We start from the raw sequence: 23,171 nt of genomic DNA on the forward strand, positions 1-23,171 counted from the left end.
CAAACAAAGGTTTCTGACCACATGTGGGGTATTGGCGCGTTCATAAGAAAGTGGGTAACAAGTTTTGGGGTTCATTTTGTTGTGTTATTTCTTCTAAAAGTGAATAAATTTGGGGTAGAGCAACATTTTGGGTAAAATTTTATTTTTTGCTTTTCTCATTCCACTTTGCTTTAGTTCCTGTGAAGCACCTGAAGGGTTAATAAACTTCTTGGATGTGGTTTTGAGTACTTTGAGGGGTGCTGTTTTGAGAATGGTGTCACTTTTAGGTATTTTCTGTCACTTAGGCCTCTCAAAGTCACTTCAAATGTGATGTGGTCCCTAAAAAAATGGTTTTGTGAATTTTGTTGAAAAAATGGGAAATTGCAGATGAACTTTGACCCCTTCTAACTTCCTAACCCCAAAACATTTTGTTTCAGAAATTGCGCTAATGTAAAGTAGACATGTGGGAAATGTTATTTATTAACTGTTTTGTGTGACATAACTCTCTGGGTTAAGGGCATAAAAATTAAAAGTTTGAAAATTGCAAAATTTTCAAAATTTTCATCAAATTTCCGATTTTTTCACAAATAAAAGCAAAAAATATCGTTCTAAATTTATAACTATCATGAAGTACAATATGTCACGAAAAAACAATGTCAGAATCACCGGGATCCGTTGAAGCGTTCCAGAGTTATAACCTCATAAAGGGACACTGGTCAGAATTGCAAAAAATGGCCTGGGCATTAAGGACAAAACTGGCTCCGTCCTTAAGGGGTTAACACCTGTGCAATACTAAGGAAATCCCAAAAACCTGCACTGTTGGTGGGCCTTGAGGACTGGAGTTGGGGACCTCCTGGTTTAGACCAGTCCAAAAAACTTCATGTATGTTGGTCAAATTGAAGTTTGAAAGAACTCTCGTCCAGTCCATTTGCACAGTTTGACTCTAATATTTGCTCTGTAAAGTTCCATAGTCAGCTCCTGGCATGACAGCCTCCATCTTGGGCAAACACATACTATATGTAGTCAATCTGATTCTTATAGGCATCACCAAATAGGGCTTATGTGTAGAGACTCCATTCGAGATTTTGGAAGAAAGTGTTCATGATGGACAATTGACTTGTCGTACAAAAGACAATCTTCCTCTTGCCTCCTTTCGGTCACAAAGTACAAAGTTTCCAACACCAGATGGCCCACTTTGGCATTCAAGTCTCCCATGATGAGCAAGTCTTGTTTTAGCGTCTTGTCAATTTTCTTTTTGAACTCGATGATCGAATAGTTCAACGTCCTCCTTCTTGGTGTCTGCTGTTGGTGAATAAACTTGTGTAACTGTGACATGTATTGGTGGCCTTTGTAACCATTATAATAATCACTATAATTATTTTCAATAAAATACAATTTTCCCCCAGCAGTTAAAACTATCCTACTTGTTTTATCATTCCATATGCCATGAAAGACAATAGAGAAACAGCTGATCACAGTATGAAGTGTGAGGTTGTAAAGGGGATCTCTTGTCAGATTTCGCACTACACACTAAATCCATTTTTCAAGGGGTTGTCTGTTCATATGATATTGATGGAGACCTATACTGAGGACTGCTACAGCTTTGTTCATTGTGTATATCCAGCTGATTGAGCGAATAACCCCTGATCTACAATAGTAATGGGGGTGTCAGCCCCCACTTATCACATATTGATGACCTATTCTAATGGGGTCAGATGCCCACCTATTCCATATTGATGACCTATTGTAATGTGATCCCGTTTTTAAATGGGTTTCTTAGAACTGATGAGACTGATCTTCTCATGTCAGATGGGCAGTATAATTTTTTTTTTAAAAAATTTGGGCCTGGTATTAAACAACTCCAACTGTAGCTCATGTTATTACCGGGATTATACAGCCATTCTGACATGGATTTTTAAAGTAAGTATAATGATGGAATCTGTCGGCAGGTTTTTGCTATGTAGTCTGAGAGCAATATATTAAGGCTGAGACCCTAAGACTACTTGCACATATTGAGTATTTGCTGCATTTTTACCTTGGTATATGTAAGCCAAAATCAGAAGTGAGTAAAAAAATGTAGAAGTGGTGCCCATGTTTTATTCTACTTTTTTCTTTTATTGGTCGACTCCTGGTTTTATCAAATATTGAGATCAAAAACTCACCAAATAGTCAACGTGTGCACGTGCTCTAATCCCAGCAATGCATCACTGGCTAGTCTAGATTCTGTGAATTTGATATAATCACTGTTTTCTCTCCTGTACATCTTAGTGGTTTGGGTGGGATTATACCAGGCTCAGCATTCTCATATTGAGAGCTCTCTATGTACAGTGGACATTAACAGAAAGCTGCTAATAAGTGGTGGGGGTGGAATTACACAGAGCAAGAGGACTACAAGGCACAAGTCACCTAATCCTTTACTGATGATAATCTCCTGCTGATAAAATACTGATTTTATTAAAACAGCAACACACAGTAAGTGACACATCACTGGAATCCATTTCTCAGCCTCTATATCATTCTGCTCTCAGATTATATTGCAAAAACCTGCTGACATATTCCCGTCAAACCCCCATACGCCTAATGGCTGGCATGAATTTAAAACCTGTTGCTTGTATATGCTCTGAGATAGAATTCTTGTCTGCACATAATAGTGATGGAAGATCGATCTCTAGTAATTCCAGTAGATGGTGGGCATTTAGTGCTGTACTTCTTCTATTTTTTATATCAATTAAGCCATATTGATTTAAAGCAGTTTGCAAGTTTTCCCTACTGCATATATTAATTGATGGTTGTTCCTACATCTTTCCTATCGGAGTGGTACTATTTTAGTTGCTTGTCTCTAATACAGTGACTCCTTTAGCTTTGTTTCTGTCTTGAGATAGTCTTGCCCCTCTTCTTCACACTGACCATTTGTGCAGCAACTGTCAGCCTCCCTAGGTTGAGCTGGCAGCCACGTGGTAATCATAGCTATGTGGTGAATGGAAAGGGCTGGCTGTGTGGAACCTTCCCTGTCTTTGATGGCTGCTGACAGCTGGGATCTTTGCAAGGTCAGACTGCCGGGGTTCTTATGTCATCTGACTCCGAGCACCATAAAGGCTGGATAGTGGGCACAATGTGTAAGATATTCAGCGTTTTTGTGATTTATTTAGTGTATAAAAATGTAGACGTGCACTCTATAAAGCTATAGGATGGATCAAATATAGTTGTTTTTGCACAATATATTTCTGGATTATTTGCAGTAGGTGCTATACGCTAGGCTATTTTGATTGGTCGTCCTCCTGTAAAATGGTAAATGTAACCTGTATGTTAGCTCAATGCACAAGGAGATTCAGAAATCAATGTTGGTAGCTGCAGAAACATTGCAGCCTTACTATAGTAATTCAATCACTAAGCGATACTTCATAAAGCACAGAGTGTATGACCATGTAAACAGTCCACGTCCCCAAAGTCTTAGAGAGTCTTAGATGAGTATAGCTCGGCTGATCGCGGTCTCTCCCGACTCCCCCATACACGAGAGCTTGTTCAGTTGACAACTCTCTTCCGCGACTCCCATAGATGTGAATGTTTGGCGAGTTTTAATGTCCATATGTTTTCTTTGGGAAGATTAACAAAGACTTGAAGTGGTCCACCTAGTTCCAAGCAGAGTAAAAGAAAATGAATATCTGAAGGGTGTTTTATAGTAAAGGAGTACATATTAAAACGTCAACTTTGGCTAGTTGTAAGGGCGAGTCTCTGTAGGTTGACAGCTGGCAAGATCTCAATGACCAGGGCTGAGCCCCAGACAGGCTTTCAGCTGACAGGTGCGGCATTGCTGGCAGTCCTAGAGAGGGCAGCTGTAGAGAAGAATGCACAGAGGGCAGCTGTGGTGATCAGGGCACATTAGAAGAGGCGGCCTAGCAAAGCTGTGGGGGAGGTTACATCACCTTTATTATATGCACAACCCTTACTACAACCGTATTTATCAGTTTACTGTCTATCCGGTTAGCTCAAAAGTTGTTATCTTATTTTATTCCCGCTGTCCCCTTTATTCATTAATATTTGTCATACAGCTTCAGAGATAGATATGGACTATTATAGAGATATATATATATATATCCAATACGCACATTTTTCTGAACTAATTATGCACAGTAGCATAGCAAGAAACTAGTCCGCAAAGAAGTCTGTGGACCATGCCTATTTGTAAAGACCATTAAAAGTAGCACTGAATAAAAAATATATCTCTGGACCCACGTGGAAGAAGGATATAAGGTAATGGCTAATTGATCACACCTCAGGTCTAAATTTAAAGGGGTCCGACCTTAGGATACAAGTCTGCAGTCACTGTGAATGCGTGCTGTGGGGATTCTGATACAGAGAATGGCGGGTGTGTGACAACAAGAATATGATTTGTATATTATTTGATCATTCACAGTTGACGTGCATGTGACCGCAATGCAAGTGAATTGTGTGAGGACAGATAGTCGTATACATCTAGTCGGAATGTGGCAGGGAACACGCAAATTGTTTACTTGTGGTCACGTGACCACCCGCCCCTAACAGAAAATCCTCCGTGTGGAATGCATTCACTGTGATGATTTAAGAGTCTGCAGTCCCATAGTGTACTCAACTAAACCCATTCTGGACCTGAAGACTTGTTCCGTGTTTGCCTTTCAATTTTCTTGACCTTTCTTAAAGGGCCGATGCATGATGCCCATACTGTGGACAGCAGGTATCAGGCACTGGTTGTATTATCTCAGCAATGTGTTTGATAAAAACATAATTTTAATGGCCACTGGGGACTTAGCCGTGCTGTAGACCAGTTGGACAGGCGGGTTCTCCCAGCAGCTTTTCCTGCCCGGTGCCCTGCATTGACAGATCTCTGCCTATACGCTCATGTATGCCGAGATCTGTCAGCGGGTGGGTAGAATCCGCCAGGGACCCACCTGTCAGACTACACTGCTGCAATGTTCAGTCTGCAGCGCCTATTAAAAGTATGCTTTTCTCTGAAGCACAGCAGTGTTTCACAGTCAAACATACCTGGTTGGGATAATCCACGGTTTGGGCAGCATGTATCAGCGGTCACGTTCCCTGTACTGATGTTCTTTTATTTTTAACCCAAATGGGAATTGCAAATATTAGAATTTATTTCTTACCAAATTTACAATACAATATAATATAAGCAAAAATAATAGTTTAATGGACCTATGTATGGACACAGTATTAAGCGAATTTTGCAGAGAGCAAGAATAAAGCCGTGTTTGTGAGTTCTTCGGCTATTTGTAGACCCCACGGGAATCATGACCACTACAAGGAAACAGGAAAAATTCCCTGCTTACATCTAATTGGATTCGATCCTATTTTGGACATAGCATGGGCCTCCCAGTGACTACAAGTTTGACTATATAAATGGAGCCTGCGCTTTCGCTTTTCTATTTGGTTGGGCAGAATGGCAATTGTAAATGTTGAATATCAATAGATGTAATTTTATTTTACTATAGGTATAAGTCAAGATTTTATTCTCTTAAGAGACTTTTTAGACTTATATCCTTTTTTGTTTTGGCAGTTGTACCTTTCACAAAGCATTTGTAGTACCTGCCTCCCATTGAGGTGAGATTGACATGGCAAAAGGGAATTTGCAGAGCATGGCAGAGAATTCATCGAATTTTCTGACGTCTGACCCTTTTGGCACTCAGTCATGCATCATTGGACATAAGTGCAGCTGAAACTGCATGACTATTCAGACCATTGGCTCAGCCCAGATGACTACTACAGGGTAATTCAATTATGTTGGTTACTTTCACTGTATCCAGTTATACTAAAATTGTATGTGGAAATGTTTGAGTCACGTCTTCCCTACCATCTTCAAGTATGTCTAGTGTAACTGATAAGAACCCAGTTCAGTGTGATAGGGCTAAAGCTGGGTTCACACATGGCTACAACGACGTCGCTGTTACGTCACCATTTTCTGTGACGTAGCCGCGACGTCCCGTCGCTGTGTGTGACATGCAGCAACGACCCGGCCCCTGCTGTGAGGTCGCCGCTCGTTGCTGAATGTCCTGGACCATTTTTTGCTCGTCGCTCTCCCGCTGTGAAGCACACATCGCTATGTGTGACAGCGAGAGAGCGACGAACTAAAGCGAGCAGGATGCAGTGAGCCAGCCTCTGGCAGCCTGCGGTAAGCTGTAACCAAGAAGCCCTTTCCTTGGTTACCCGATATTTACTTTAGTTACAGCGTCCGCCGCTTTCACGCTGCCTGTGCTGCCGGCTCCCTGCTCCCTGCACACAGCCAGAGTACAAATCGGGTTAATAAGCAAACCTTTGCTTAAGGTTTGCTTATTAACCCAATGTGTACTGTGGCTATGAGTGCAGGGAGCCAGCGCTAAGAGATGTGCGCTTGTAACCAAGGTAAATATCAGGTAACCAGAGAAGCACTTTAGTTACCCGATATTTACCTTAGTTACCAAGCGCAGCATTGCTTCCACAGCGACGCGTGTCGTTATGATCGCTGCTGCGTCTGCTGTGTTTGACAGCTAAGCAGCGATCATAACAGCGACTTACAAGGTCGCTGTTGTGTCACAGAAAATGGTGACGTAACAGCGACGTCGTTGTCGCTGTCGCTATGTGTGAACCCAGCTTTAGGGTTCTAACACTTTCTTTTGCACAAGAACTAAAAATATATTCTACAGCTTGATCATTCGTGATGGGGGTAGGTCACATTTAGAGCTGGCTAATGAAAGGACATTAGAACACGGAGGGCTGCTATCTGCTTGACTGGTCTTCCCGGGAATTAACTCCTATTTTTTTTTTTTTAACTCCTAGCTTTTGCAAGTTAGTCTTCTAATTTTTATTTTCAGTGAAAGGTGATTGAGACATATGAAAAGAACTTTAGACCATAGCTTGTATAAAATTGTGATTTCAGTATTAACTGGACAATTCCAGGTGTTTGTTTTAAGTTGGAGAACCAGATGGATCATTACTTAAGATATTGATGAGCTACCATAAATTGGGAGGGTCAGACAAATGGCACCCTCATAAGTTAGCTATTATTAGATTTGGTAGTAAATGGATGTAAACACATTAAACTGAACTACAATAAGCAGCTGTGTTCAGTGTGTAGCAGTTGCTGTCGGGTTCTGCACAACGGCGTCGGTTCAAGAGAACTATTCTGCAGTTCCCAGCAGCTCAGCTAAATGCATTTTACATCCAGTTCTAACAGCTGATCGGTGGGGGTAATTGTCGGACCCATAGCAGTCTGATCTAAAACTGCTGTACATCTGCTGGCAAATATTTCCTAACTCATCAGGATCAATAAAATGTACAGTTGACTCTGACTCTGAATCCTTTTAGGGAAATTTCCCCCCAATCCTTAAATCTGTGGATGGCAAATAACTTGGTCACAACAAGAAGTGACTGAAAGTGAGGAATTTTCGATTGTTGGTCTAGGAACGTGGTGTAAAATTTCACAGACGTATAGCAGTCAAAAGGTGGAAAATAAGATAGTTTATCTGTATTCTCATATTTCGCCCTATTTAGCCAACTGCAAACCTGGCCACAATAGTTTATTTTCCTTGTTACGTTGACCATTTATAAACAAAATCTAGAACTGATGTGGGCATTTATGAAAAAAATGTTCTGTATTTAAAGGGGTTGTCCATTACTAGGACAACCCCTTCTCATTCCACATTTGCCCCTTTTTTTTTTTTTTTTTTTTTTTTTTTTTTTTTTTTTTTAAATAAAAAAATCTTACTCTCCTCCAGTGCAGACACACTTTCAGCGGTGCCAATACTTGTGTTCTCGGGGCTAATGTGAGGCTTCTCTCTCACCGCCTAAGGACATATGACAACTCAACAGGAAATCAGCTTTGTGGTATCCACTCACTTCCCGTTGATTACTCATATAGGAGAGAAAAGCCGGCTGTGATTGGGCATGGGGCTCGCGAGACGTCACAATCTCACATTGGTCCCGAGAACGCAAGTTCCGGAAGCACTGTAACTGCGTTCGCACGGGAGGAGAGTGTAATCTATTTATTTATTTTTTATTTTTTTTTTAATAGGGCTGAACATGGGAAATGAGATGAGGTTGTCCTAGTAGTGGACCACCACTTGAAAAAATGAAAATTTAAGAAAGGGACCATCTTCTTCTTTTTTTTTTTTTTTTTTTATTGTCCCATTAAATGTAAATATACTATTTAAAATAAATTGGTTATTTTGCACTAAATAGTTGCCACTTGTTCTAGCCCTTGTAACTTTTACTGTTTGTGCCTTGTGCGTTTTGTAGCCACTTGTTATCAGTATTGCTGTTATTTTGTAATCGCTCAGTAAGAACTAGCAGCCCATTCATCCTTCTATTACTCTGTCTACACGTACATGACATTACTGGCGCTTGTTTTTATCATAATTCATTGGATATGTATTCAGAAACCGCAGTCCTATTTTAACATGTTGAAAGTTAAACCCAAAAACGAATCTAATAACTTTTCTAATATACTTAATTTATGAATTCTCTACCCTTCCCTGTTTTTTTTTTTTTTTTTTTTTTTCTTCCAATGATCAGTCTCTCAGTATGCATCGGGATTCTTAAACTGATTGCCACAGGATGTCAGAAGCTGCAGTCACTTACATTGCATCCTTTTCTGCTTTCCCTGCCTTGAAAAGGGACGTGATCAGGCCCATCTTTTTCAAAGGCTGGGCTGTCTTTTCTACTGAGCATGCGCTGCTTGTGAACGTATGGTCTTCTTGCTCCCCGCACACCTTCATTGCACTCCTTCGTTGGACAACTGGCACATTCTCGGAAGAAAAGACCAAACTCAGCCTCTTGAAAAGACGTGCATGATGACTTTCTGTTTCAAGGCAGAGAAAGAAGAATATAATCTATGTGTTAGCGGTTCACTAACCATGGCATGGTTGTGTGGCAATGCACTACACCAACAGTTGACTTTAGCAGTTAGCTATTCTCTTTCTCTCTCAGTACCGTATGCTAGGGCAGAAAGTAATCACCCGGCTCACTTGAATGCTGCTCCGGAACAAATGTCTGGTTCTCAGTGTCTGGTTCTCAATATCTAAGCTTCAGTGCTTGACCACATAGATGAATTCTTTTCCGGTGATGGTGTTAGGTCGCGGAGTTCCACTGGTGACAATATTGGGTCTTCGAGTTCCTCTGGCAATGATATTTGCTTTTTGGGTTCCTCTTGTGATGATCTTCAATCTACGTGTTCCTCTCCTGATGGTATGCAGTCTTCTGGTTCATTTGTCTATGGTATGTAGTCTTCGTGTCCCTTCTGGATTCAGTGCGCCTCCAGCTAATTCCCCGCCAGATAACACAGGCTTGCTTTGCGATGCACATATCCATTCCCTTGATTATCTTGGCACCAACCCCTCTATTCTCGCTGCTGGCCCAGTCTTTTATATTTGATAACCGCACCACAGTTGTCACCTGACTGAGTGTCCCCTCCTAACTCTTCCCTCGAAAAAGCACACTCCTTATAGATTGGTTCCTGGTGCCCCCGCTCCTCCGGCAGATGGCGATGTCTCTGTACAAGTGCCGTGGAGCACTGAATGTGAATATCTTCTTTTAGCCACCCCCTTAAACATGCTTGTTGACTCAAGCTAATGGTCATCAGAGGAAAAAAAAAAAAGAGTGAAGGGAATTTGCAAATTAAGTGTGACGCCCCTGGACTATCAGGTCGTCACAGGGTACTGCACAAGATTCCCTTCCATGCAGTATTCCGCCTCCCTCTTGGTTCTGGGTCCCTACTTAAGTGGTGTTGCCTCCAACAGCAAATCAAATCCTAGAGACACCCTGCAGCACACCCACCTGACACCAGTGGACGGCTTGAGTGGAATAGTCGCCCATCTGGGGGGTCAGGGAGGGGAGGTGAGTAGTGTAGAGAGAGTAGAGTCTGGCTGTGAGAGAAGGCGTTGGAAGTAGCCCTCAAGCTGAGAAGAGCTCAGAGGAAGTCTGGAATGGTGACTCCTGAAGTAACTGCCTAGGTTGCAGACGGTGGTCTGGGCCTAGAGGAGTCGGACCCCCGGTCGCAGGGGATTGTGGCGATGTGCTCGGACCTGTTGAGGAGGACGGCCGGCAGCCTAGCCCTATAACCGGTCCGGGACCGAAGGCACGACTGGGTACATAGACCCTAGGTCGGGAAGTAGCTTCAGGCAACCCGACAATTCACCTGATGAGAACTGAGCCTTTACGATCCGTTCCCACCCACTCCAGAATCGGGGCATTAGCGCAACGAGTGGGATAGGACTTTCCAACCAAAACTGTCCAGAAAATTCCAAGCGTGAGCCCTGAGAGCAAGCTCCCATACTTGGCCCCGCTCCCTACTGTGGCTAGGCTAGTTCCATGCTACCGGGCCATCAAGTTGAAGTCAAACTGAGTGCCAGGAGGCAGGTCACGGATCACCAGGCAGCACCACTTGGGGACGGGACCCGGACGAGCTCCCCTCAGCGGCAGCGGTACCCAGAGACTTGGTTTACCCGGTTGTCAGTGTCTGCCTATGAACTGAGTGAGTACGAGAGTGACCCCTGCATCCCCACGGCACCCCCTCACCGAGTCCCGGGGCACCCCCTACCCGTGGAGGCTTACAACACCTTGCTGCCCCCGCTCCATCACCCCCGGGCACTCCTAACGGCAACTATAACTCCCCTGTACATACCCCCCTTCTCATTCGAATGGCCGCACGACCCCCGGGTCCGGAGACCCTTGAGCCACAGCGAACCCGGATCAGAGCAGCTCGGCTGCTTCCACGGGGGCAGTACAGAAGTATATTAGAAATGTGGTTAGATTACAAATTAATGAGTTATATACTGCAAATTTATTTTATTGTTGGACAACTCCTTTAAAGAATATTATGATACAGAACCTACAAATATTGTTGTCAAACCATGTGCAATTTAACTGAACGTTGTAGAGACTGCCCTTCTAATGTCCTAGCTGAGAATGAATAAGGTACCTTGTGGTCAATTAATGGGTTCAAATACCATTTAATGTGGGATTTCATGATCAGCATTACTTGCAAACTACCTAGCTACCAGAATTGGTCTATAAATTATTAATCTCTCTGCATGTACAGTATTTGTAATTTTAATAAAATATAAAGTGCAATAAATAGAATGAAGATTATTAATTCAGAGATGCTATTTGGATCTTGAATTAGCTGCAGCCTTGGTAAAGAGGAGAAAGATGGTGCTTGAACATTTGCCAACATAACATAATTTGATGGCAGACATTCAGGCAGGAAGAAATGATTCAGTCCAACCACTGTATAAAAGCATATGTCATTGTTTATGCCTAGAAAATGCCAAAAATATAAGAAACACTCTCTTCCTATAAATTGCATCAATATTTGTGTTTTCCATTTTTCCCAGTATTTCTTGGGATGATAACACATTGAATCAGCTGTACAGTTTTCCCTGAATCTGCATATTTAAAGGAGTTATTTCAGCCAGTAAAAGTTCTTGTGTATATAATATACTTATCTTCTGGTTTCCTTAATGTTTCAAATATCTCCACTCCACCATTTGTATCATTCATCAGTTTAGTGCCTAGTAAAGTCAATATTCTCAGGGTATTGCTTCACTTTTGGGATGAATACTGGTTGGTTGTAAAATTTGTCTGAATGTTAGTTAGACCTTGACTTAGTAATGTATTAGGCCATCACATAAATGAACTAAGTGCTATTCATATTTGTATATTTTTAGATAAAGAAGCAACAGAAGAAAATGTACAGTCACCAGCAGAGCCTTCGCACAACTCAGACTCTCGGTTAGCAACAGGACAACCAAACACACAGACAGAAGCAGAAACTGCCAGCTCTTCATCTTTGACGAAGAGCCAACTCTTACAACAGAATTGTGGACTTGATACAGAACAGTCAGCTGAAGGGCCTATTTTCCCTGCACAAACAGAAGATCCTTGTGTTTCCCCTGAGAAGGGACCAAGATTAGCCATTGATGATCACAGTTCTTTACCACAGACTGAAAAACCAGGAACATCACAAGTGGCTGACAGTCCAAGCTCCCCAAAAGAACAGCAAAACGTAAAATGTGATGGGACTTCTCCCCCTGCTGCCCAATCTCCTACTCCAGCTGTTACACCCAAACTGAAAATAGGTGCGCCTCATAACCCTACTTTACTGGCCGTTGGCTGCCTCATGAAAGGTTCAGCTTTAACATATTCTTACTGTTTGCGTTTAAGAAAATCAATACCATCTCGGAATTGGTCAGAATCGACATCTGAGATGTCTGCTGCATGTTGTCCATCTTCTTGTGTAGCATTTATCTAGCCTTGGTTCTCAGCTCTAACCTTCCCTGCTGCTGTTTAATATTGGTGAACTCATCACTTATCATATTGATCAAAAGTGTTCCAGTATTTGCTGCAAATCTTGAGCTGACGTACAGGCAAAATGTCAGCATATCAAACCAACTGCTGCTAAACTTGGTAGCAGTGTTAAGGCCCTGTAAAAATAATGGCCATAAACCTGGACCTTACTCTCTTGTTAGACTTGGATGATGAATAATATGGTTTGATTGCTGCCAAGATGCTTTCTCTGCTGTCAGCACTGTGCCAATTTTAGCTTTTTAAACTGATCAGCTGTAATCACATTTGACAAGCTGGTTGCTGGACCTATGTTGCTTAAGAACCAGTCTTTTTGATGGGTTTGTGAAGTAAGGCATTCTTACAAGTCTACCTCATATTATCGAGGTTTTCGGTTAGTCAAATTAAGAGTAGAGAATGGGACAAAGAGGCTTTACAGAACTTCAAGAGAATCTGTCAGTAGGATCAACCCTCCTACGCTGTCTACATGATAGCCAGTAGGAGTAGGAAGGGTTAATTGCCGCGCTGCTCTGCAATAAAGGTGAATGCTGGATCTTTAATATGTGACTTTATTCTACGCCATTCAGAGTAACCTCCTTCATCAGGATCATCACATCAAATGTGATAATCCTGATGAAGGAGGTTACTCCGAAACGTGTGGAAAACTCATTGAAGATCCAGCATTCACCTTCATTGCACAGCAGCTCGGCAATTAGCCTGTAGGAGAGGAAAGTGTTATCACAAAGTATCCTTGATTCAGCAGCTGTTTTTGCAAGATTTCCTAGTGGTTGTCTGACACAACCCTCCCAGATGAGCAAAACCTAAATTGTAGGTTCACCATATGAGATAAAATGCTATCTGTTTCCTCCTATCCAACGCCATCTACATGGGTACGCAGGTCAGATGAAACTGGATAGCAGATATCAAGATATCATTTTATGCTAAGTCTTATTTCTGAGTAATAGTCTGTTTTCTTATGTGTAAATGATCTTTTCCAGGCTGTGGGCTCGGCACTGATCAGCATGAGAATCTGTCTCCAGAGCTTATTTTAAATAGAATGAGTGCTCTCCTGATCTCACTGCAGAGCTGTGTGTGATTATAAGTGACATATCTGCAGGTTCCTCTCCACTTCAGCCTCCATCTCACAGGCAGACAGTGTAATGGCCTCTCACTGCAGAGCTGTGTGTGATTATAAGTGACATATCTGCAGGTTCCTCTCTGCTTCAACCTCCATCTCACAGGCAGACAGAGCTGCAATATTGTTGCAATACAGCGAAGCTGTGAGTGCTGCATCAAATGTGTTTGCAAGGAGGCAAAAAATTCAGTTCTACTGCCTCCTTTTATTTAAAATAAGCTTTAGGGGCAGATTCTCATTCAGATCAGTGTCTGGCCCACAGCCTGGAACAGCTCATTTGCATATAAAAAAAATGGATTTCTCTGGGATAAGACAAATTGCAGGAAAATGATATCAAGGTGTCATTTTATTCAGCTTTCTAGGACCTAGATGCCCATATAAATGGCATGGTAGCAGGGATGGCTCCAGTTGTTTGTGGTCCCCAGGCAAAAGTGTTTCGGTGGGCCCCATGCACACGCAAACACGCACATACATAGATATGTACATACAAATATTTGAAGACAAATTCACTAAAATACATATAATCAGGCATAACTATATACACAGTCATATACACTGAATTATATAGATCCACATTATACATGCACTCATACAGACACATTAGAGATATTTTTAATATGGGAAGCCGGCAGCAGCTGTCACCTCCCCCGCTTGTCTCCATCCAGTTCCTCCTGGACATGTGGCTGTGCATGCCGTGTTGTGTGCTGGCCGTCACTTTAACAGACATGGCTGCGCACAGTGCACACTCAGACTGCTGTGTGTGAAGGAGGAGCTGATTGGCAGGGGTGCAGCGTCTGACTCCGGCCGATCAGACATTGAAGACCTATCCAAAGGATAGGCCATCAATCTTAAAGGAGTGGACAACTCCTTGAAACTTTTTCCACAAAAATGTACACCAATCTGATCAGCATCTCCTGCTCTATAACATCTTGCCTACAGATCATATTCCATTATCAACCTGATTGTTTCCCTTTTAAGAATATTATTTTTCATATCAAACGATATAAAAAGTTATTTATATGGCACATAAGACTTCTTTAGGGCTCCTTTATCAAATACAGTTTCTGGCATTTTGTTTCTTAAAAGCTTTGAGCTTTTTCTGGGTAGCTTTTTTTTTTTTTTTTATTTTTTTTTTATTTTATTTTTTAAAGTAAATTCTTCGTGTGGGTTTTTTTTTCTAGTCCTAATTGATCATTTGAGATATCTAACTTAAACGCAAACCATTTTTCGGATTATAAGGCACACTTTTCCTCCCAAAAATGGATGTCCCAGATCCTCTGATTTCAAATGATGGCACCCGGAGTCAGAGCATGCATAGATGGCGTTCTCCAGTGAAAGCTCCATCTGCATACGCGCTGTTCCAGGCACCATTTGTTCGAAGCCCGGACCAACTGAGCATCTGGGACTCCTGCCGCTTATGCTGCCAGCACAGACCTCACCGCTGCCAGCACAACCCCACCAGCGCCGCCCCTGCCTCCTGTATCTCCACTCCACCACCGCTGCCCACCCCACCAGTAAGACAACATCGGATTATAACACAGACCTATTTTTTTTTTTTTCTCTAAATTTGAGTCTTATAATCCGGTGCGACTTAAACCGAAAAATATGGTACTTAAATGTACTTTATTGGAATTTTATGTAATATACTAACATAAAGTAGCAAGTATTTGTGAAGTGTAAAGGAAATAATACATGGTTTTCGAAGTATTTTAAAAATCTGAAGATTGTGGTTTGCATTTGTATTCAGCCCCCTTGAGTCAATACTTTGTAGAACTACCTTTCACAGCAATTACCGCTGTAAGTCTTTTGGGTGTAGATCTACCAGCTTTGCACATCTAGAAGCTGAAATTGTTGCCCATGCTCCTTTGCAAAATACCTTTTAAAGGGCGCTTTAAACGCAGCGACATCGCTAGCGATGTCGTTTGTGAAAGCACCCGCCCCCGTCGTTTGTGCGTCACGGGCAAAACGCTGCCCGTGGCAAACAAAATCACTAGTACCCGTCACACATACTTACCTTCCTAACGACGTCACTGTGGCTGGCAAACAGCCTCTTTTCTAAGAGGGCGGTTCGTGCGGCGTCACAGCGATGTCACACGGCAGGCATGCAATAGAAGCGGAGGGGCGGAGAGCAACCGCATGAAAGTCCCGCCCACCTCGTTGCCGGAGGACGCAGGTACGCTGTTGTTTGTCTCTTCCAGGGTGTGTAGCGATGTGTGCTGCCTCAGGAACGACTAACAACCTGCGTCCAGCACCAGCAATGATTTTTTGAAAATGAACGATGTGTCAACGATCAATGATTAGGTGAGTATTTTTTATTGTTAACACTCGCTCATAGGTGTCACACGCAACGACGTCGCTAACTACGTCGGATGTGCGTCACGAATTCCATGATTCCGACGACATATCGTTAGTGATATTGTTGCGTGTAAAGCCCCCTTAACTCAGTGAAATTGGACGGAGATGCCTGTGAGCAGCAATTTTTAAGTCTTCACACAGATTCTTAAAGGGATTTAGGTCTGGGATTTGACTGGGCCATTCAAAAACATAAATATGCTTTGATCTAAACCATCCATTTTAGCTCTCGCAGGATGTTTAGGAAGTTGAACCTATGGTCCAGTCTCAAGTCTTTTGCAGCCTCTAATAGGTTTTCCTCTGGGATTGCCCTGTATTTAACTTTATCCATTTTTTCATCATCAACTCTGACCAGCTTCCCTATCTCTGCTGAAGAAAAACATCCTCACAGCATCAGGGTGCCACCACCATGCTTGACAGGGGGGATGGGATGGTCCTTTCAGGGTGATGTGCAGTATTCGTTTTCCGCTACACATAGCGTTTTGCATTTAGCCCAAAAAGTTCTACTTTGATCTCATATGATCAGAGCACCTTCTTCCACATGCTAGCTGTGTTCTCTACATAGCTTTTTTCTCAACTTTAAACAGGACATCTTATGGCTTGCTTTAGAAAAATGTCTTCTTGACACTATTCCATAATGGCTAGATTTTTGGAGTATACCACCAATAGTTGTCCTGTGGACAGATTCTCCCATTTTAGCTGTGGCTCTCTGCTGCTTTTCTAGAGGAGCTGCAAAAATGCCCATGGTCAATCTAATTAGTGCTCTCCTTGCTTGAGAGTTAGTTTAGGTGGACAGCCATTTCTTGGTAGGTTTGCAGTTGTCATACTCCTTCTATTTTTGGGTGATGGATTGAACTGTGCTTCTTGAGATGTTCAGAGCTTGTACAAAATATTCAGCCTCTAGATGTGTATAGCTGGTAGAGACATATACTAAAAGATTTGCAGCAGTAATTGCAGCAAAATGTGGTCCCACATGAGATTTTTGTATTTATTTCTTTAGAACCTAACCCTGTTTTACTTTTCTCCGCAACTTTATCCCTGACCTATCTGATATGTTCCTTTGTTTTCATGATGCTGTTTGACCAATAATGTTCTCAAACAAACATCTGTGGTCTTAAAGGGAACCTGTCAGGTCCCAAATGCATTCTAACCTTCCACCAGGAGCATGTGTGGCCTAATAACCCCTTCCTACCCATCCCTGTGTTGTAATATTGTGTAATATGACCGTAATAAAAAACCTTTTATTACATATTCTCTATTGTAAATGGCATAGGGTCTAGTCCCCTGGGCGTCACATGCTTTCCCTGGTATCACGCACCTGTGGGCGTGATACCATGGATTTACATGAGCAACGTCACTTCTGCTCCTTCAAAATCCCACGCATGCACACTTACCAGTCTCGCAGCCTTTTTATACGGAAGTTTGCTTGTCTACTTCAGATGCGCTCTGCACATGGTCAGTCTTCTGAAGCCGACAAGCAAACATCTGGATAATAAGGCTGCAGGAATGGTAAGCATGCACGCGCGGGATTCTGAAGGAGCAGACGGGATGTCCCTCATGTAAATCCATGGTATCACGCCCACAGGGGTGTGATACCATGGAAAGCATGCAGACGCTCACGGGGTGATGCGACGCCCAGGGGACTAGACCCTATGCAAATTACATAGGGTATATGTAAGTAATTTTTTTTTTTTTTTTTATTACCGTATTTTCCGGCGTATAAGACGACCCACAACTTTTTCAGTTACAATATAGAGTTTGGGATATATGTAGTCGATTGTAAGCCGACCCGAGTAATGTCTCCATTATTTAGTGAAATCCCATGCTGTAATGTCCTGTGCAGTAATGAACCCATTGTTTAATAATGCCCTCCTACTGTAATGTCTCCAATGTATAGTAATGTGCCCTGTCCTTAATGTTCCATGCAGTAATGTGCCCATTGTTTAATAATGCCCTCCTGCTGGTTCCCTTCTGTCCCCTATGTGCAGTTGTTTACACACAATAAAAGATATTCTCAACTCTCCTCCATGGCCGCGCTGCCTTCAGCTGTTTCTTGCCGTCCGCAGGTACACTAAAGGTACCGTCACACTAAGCAACTTACCAGCGATCCCAACAATGATAGGGATCACTGGTAAGTTGCTAGGAGGTTGCTGGTGAGATGTCACACTGCGACGCCCCAGCGATCCCACCAGCAACCTGACCTGGCAGGGATCGCTGGAGCGTGGCTACACGAGTTGCTGGTGAGCTCACCAGCAACCAGTGACCAGCCCCCAGCGCCGCGTGGAAGATGCTGCGCTTGGTAACTAAGGTAAATATCGGTAACCAACCCGATATTTACCTTGGTTACCACCGCACGTAGCTACACGTGCAGAGAACAGGGAGCAGCGCACACTGAGCGCTGGCTCCTTGCTCTCCTAGCTACAGCACACATCGGGTTAATTACCAGATGTGAGCTGCAGCTAAATGTGCACAGAGCAGGGAGCAGCGCACACCGCTTAGCGCTGGCTCCTTGCTCTCCTAGTTACAGCACACATCAGGTTAATTACCCGATGTGTGCTGCAGCTAAATGTGCACAGAGCAGGGAGCAGTGCACACTGCTTAGCGCTGGCTCCCTGCTCTCCTAGCTACAGCACACATCGGGTTAATTAACCCGATGTGTCCTGCAGCTAGCTACATGTGCACAGAGCAGGAGCCGGCACTGACAGTGAGAGCGGCGGAGGCTGGTATCGAAGGTAAATATCGGGTAACCAAGGACAGGGCTTCTTGGTTACCCGATGTTTACATTGGTTACCAGCCTCCGCAGAAGCCGGCTCCTGCTGCCTGCACATTTAGTTGTTGCTGTCTCGCTGTCACACACAGCGATCTGTGCTTCACAGCAGGAGAGCAACAAATAAAAAATGGCCCAGGACATTCAGCAACAACCAACGACCTCACAGCAGGGGCCAGGTTGTTGCTGGATGTCACACACAGCAACATCGCTAGCAACGTCACAAAAGTTGTTCGTTAGCAGCGATGTTGCTAGCGATGTTGCTTAGTGTGACGGGGCCTTAACTCCTCTGTGATAGCGTGAAAGGAGCGGCCGCTTCAGAATGTCGTCATGGCTTTACTACAGTTGAATACTTTACGGCGCCACAAAGCATTCAACTGCAGTAAAGCATGTCCAATACACAGTGCCGCTGCCACTGCTGCTGTCAGCGGTTTACTGCAGTTGAATGCTTTGTGGCGTCGTAAAACATTCAACTGTAGTAAAGCCATGATTACATCATGCAGTGGCCGCACCGTGCACCGGAAGCTATCATGGAGGAGTCTGTGTGCCTGCGGACTGCAAGAAACTGCTGTAGGCAGCGCGGGCATGGAGGAGAGGTGAGAATATCTTTTATTGTGTGAAGTGATAGCACCCGGCATATAAGACAACCCTCGACTTTTGATAAGATTTTCAGGGGTTAAGTCTTCTTATAGGCCGGAAAATACTGTACCTTCATATTACACAATATTACAACACAGGGATGGGTAGGAAGGGGTTATTAGGTCACACATGCTCCTGGCGGAAGGTTACAACGCATTTAGGATTAGGACCTAACAGGTTCCTTTTCACAAAACAGCTGTAGTTATACTGAGAATAAATTACACACCATGGATTTAATTTACTAATTACGTGACTTCTGAAGGCAATTGGTCACTTTGGTCATTTTTATATAGGGATATCAGACTACAGGGGGCTGAATTCAAATACACGTCACAATTAGAGATGAGTGAACTCAATGTTCGGTTTTTGGGCTGAACACTGACTTTAAAAAACAAACCAGTTCGGGTGCTTTACAGTATGTATACGGACCTCTAGCACAAGTATTGCTGTGCTTGGCCCAGTGTGAGCTGCTAGCAGTGTTTGAACGGTTCACACTGGGGGTATCAACAGCGTTATCGGATGTAGTGTGCACCAAGAAATAAATAAATATAAATTAAAAAAATGGAAAACCCTGCCTACCCTCCCCCAGAAGTGTTCTGCTTATGGCTGGCTGTAAGTGGGCGGAGACCTGAACTGCCAATCAATGACTTACAGTGGGGTTCGGTTCAATTCCAAACCGCTGATGTTTGGTTTAGCTGCACCAGCCGAACCGAACTTCCACGGGCTCGCTTATCTCATAGCTTTCAGATTTCTGTTTATAAAATATTTAGAGGATCATGTAGAATATTTTACACCTCACAAATACTACTTTGTGTTGGTATGTCACATCAAATCCTAATAAAATACATCTAAGTTTATGGGTATAACATGAAAGAATTACTATATATATAATATACTTATAATAGCTGTGATATTTGATATCATTTTCTTTTATTTACATCATTAATGCATAGCTTTGAAATAAAATGTCAACCTTTGAGCACAATTTTACATGTTACAACCTGCATTATAGTTAAGACCTTGGAGTTGAAATATTCTTTGCAGGCTCATTGTCTGCAGAACTTTTTTTTTTTTTTTTTTTCTAGTGATTTGCATTGCAGTCTGAGAAGCTTTTATGCTTGGTCAGCTGAGGCCAGTTGATGTGTGTCTATCAACAGGTTCATTGGCCATTTCCAGTAACAATCATTCTATATTCACATAATGTTTTAAAGCCTGCTTTTGACGTATACGCTGGGAAAAGTACCCAATGTGTATATTAAATACAGGCATCTGCAGTGGCGGCCATCATTCATAGACCTCCATGTTAATAATAAATTAGCTGTACTCATATAATGAGTATTTTTAGACTGGATCTGCAGGATGAAAAAGCCTAGTTGACTGTTATTTAAAGGTAATCGGTCAGCACTGGGGACAACTCCTCTTATGGTGCTTACTCTGCTGCTCTACACTGTGTATGAATGATTAAACAAAGCTCCATACAGCTACTGAAACAGATATATGGGTTGAAGAGTTGTGGCCCAATAATGTCTTGATTTAATGACAAACTATTTAGATGTACATGTAGCTCTTTCAAAGACAAATCCATCCATGCCATCACAAGGCCAGTTCATTCCTCTCTTACAAAGAAGTCAGCTTTTGAATTGATATCCAAATTGGGCTAAAGGTCTACTATCGTTCTTAAGCTTTTCTCATTCCAGCTCTACACCTTGATTGGAGCAGCTTCTTCCTCCTGCTGGACTGACATCCTCTACCGTGTGTGACTTCTGTCACGTAGTCAGGCATGCAGGAGGAGAAGGCAGAACTGTGTGGAGACTAGAGCTGGAGTGACAGAGGCTCAGATCTGCCATAATCCTTCAGCCTTATTTGCATATTAATTCAAATGCTGAGTTCTCAGTTATAGAGGAACGGACTGGCCATATGAAGGTATTGCTGGATTTGTCTTTAAAAGAGCTATGTGTATATAAATAGTTTTTGGTGTGCCATTCTACTGACTGACTTCCTTTTTAAGGGCTCATGCGCACGTTGCGTAATATCATGCATTTACGCTGCATATCGCACTGCAGCGTAAATGCATGTGTCCTGCGGCCCCTGCACAATCTATGTAGATTGTGAATGATATGTGCGCACGTTGCTTTTATGAACTCAGTGATTTAGGTGCTAAAATTTTGACCCAAATCCGTGCGTTCATAAAAGCAGCATGTCAATTACTTCTGCGTTCTGCGTTCTGGATGCAGCTCCCACTCGGTCTATGGTGGGGGCAGCATCCTGAGCGCATGAAATCTGCTTTTTTTAACATAAATACTGCATTCATTATGCAGTGTTTCTGCAGCAATTTGACGCGCACATGTGCTGTCAAATCGCTGCAGAAGAATCAGCAGTGTGCATGAGCCCTAATACTGGTATACTATTGTATACTGGCCAAAAAAAAATATATTTTTTTTTTCTCTGTTTCGCTACAGAATCCTATGGACATGTTAGCTTGTATGTCTGGAGCTTTGGCAACAAGCACATTAAAGAAGCACTCACATCAAAATTTTTATCCCCTTAATATATTGCAGCTATTATATAGCACTGTGTACTTATAATTGGTCATTTTGCCCTTCTATACAGTTAATTCTTTTGTTTTTCATTAGCTCTATGACCTCACATGATAAAAAACAGGCTAGCTGAGAAACAGGACCTTTTTGTTTTTTCGTTTTTTTTTTTTTTCTCCATGCATGAGTCATCACTGCAAAAGTCAATGGCAAAGGGGAGAAGAGGAACAGCTGGGTTAGGAGTTGAAGAGTGGAGTGACTCATGGAGGGAAAAGAGACTTCCTGTTTCTACATAGAGCAGCGAAAAGAGAAGAATTAACTGGGTAGAAAGGCAAAATGGGGAGTTGTAAGTATACAGTGCTATATAATATGATTGAAATATATTAAGAGGATAATCACTTTGATGAAAATACTTTCTTTAAATGTAGAGCAAAAAAGTAGTATTCACATAGCCTAGGCAGATTTGTGACTACAGGTTTTAGACTATAATATAAGCAGAAACACTGGATCAATAGGAGATAGTGTATGTACACAGTTACTCCTCTGGTATATCTATAATAAATTGTAACATATATGTTAAAAAATGGTGAACTTTTATTGGCATCAGATATATTGAATATATTTCAAATGCAACATGGCATCCTCCTCATGTCTGCTGCTTCAAACTCCAAATAAATCTGCCGTAAAATCTGACCCAGGTATTGCATGACAGTGTCGGGTAATTAATGTATCTGCCAGTTTGCATTTATACTAACAGATTACCCTTGATAAAGCAGGTACATTGTGAACATTTGCATTTATACTACCCCTGATAAAGAACGTAAATGTAGTATATTACATGTATATCTTAGGGCCCTGTTTATGCACTTCATTAATATATTCATGTAGCCTTGACTTAGAACTTGTAAACAATGCATGAGATGAAGAAAGCCAGTTTTCCTTGACCTTGTTTGTTTATTTCCACATACATACCTTCTTCATTTTACATCAAAGAAGGGGGGAGCCCCAGTATTTTGTCAATTTTAACTGCCTTAATTGTTAAATGATACAATTAAGTCTACGTTTGGAGAATTTCCTGATGTACCGTATGTTCTCTATGTATGTCATTTGATACTTATACGGTAGTGATAAACAGTACAATGTTGCTACTTTGTTAGACTTTTTAAGCACTATTCTATTTAATTGAAAAAAGTACTAGCGACGAAGCAGCTCATCAAATGCCAAAAGGACACCCTTTTCTCCGCCTTTAGGTTGCATTGCTTTCTAGAAGGATATGACAAATCGTCATTGCCGTGTGAATTAATACTTTATATACGTTTGTGGCACATGGATGAGTTTGCTAGACGTTGATAGTTTTAGATGTTTATATTATTACAATCATTAGATATTTTTTTCTTTTGCTTTTTAAGAGTCATTGTCCTTCCTTGACAAAGTAATACAATACCAGCATGCATTAATTTCT

The 23,171-nt window shown here is 42.2% G+C and overlaps 1 protein-coding gene across 6 annotated transcripts in view; it reads left to right on the forward strand.

Annotated features, from left to right (window-relative positions):
• MAP7D1 (MAP7 domain containing 1) overlaps positions 1-23,171 on the forward strand; it is a 138,706-nt gene that overhangs the window by 69,083 nt on the left and 46,452 nt on the right. For 4 of the 6 annotated variants that reach the window (XM_075336034.1, XM_075336038.1, XM_075336037.1 and 1 more), the window contains exons 1-2: positions 3,023-3,095; positions 11,667-12,077. In XM_075336034.1, the coding sequence (XP_075192149.1) occupies positions 3,047-3,095; positions 11,667-12,077 (460 nt within the window). In that variant the 5' untranslated portion in view covers positions 3,023-3,046. Of the gene's footprint in view, positions 1-3,021; positions 3,096-11,666; positions 12,078-23,171 lie in introns of those variants that run through there. The other 2 variants (XM_075336036.1, XM_075336035.1) reach the window with 2 other exon arrangements.

The sequence above is a fragment of the Anomaloglossus baeobatrachus genome, chromosome 2, assembly GCF_048569485.1.
Source record: "Anomaloglossus baeobatrachus isolate aAnoBae1 chromosome 2, aAnoBae1.hap1, whole genome shotgun sequence".
NCBI lineage: Eukaryota > Metazoa > Chordata > Amphibia > Anura > Aromobatidae > Anomaloglossus > Anomaloglossus baeobatrachus.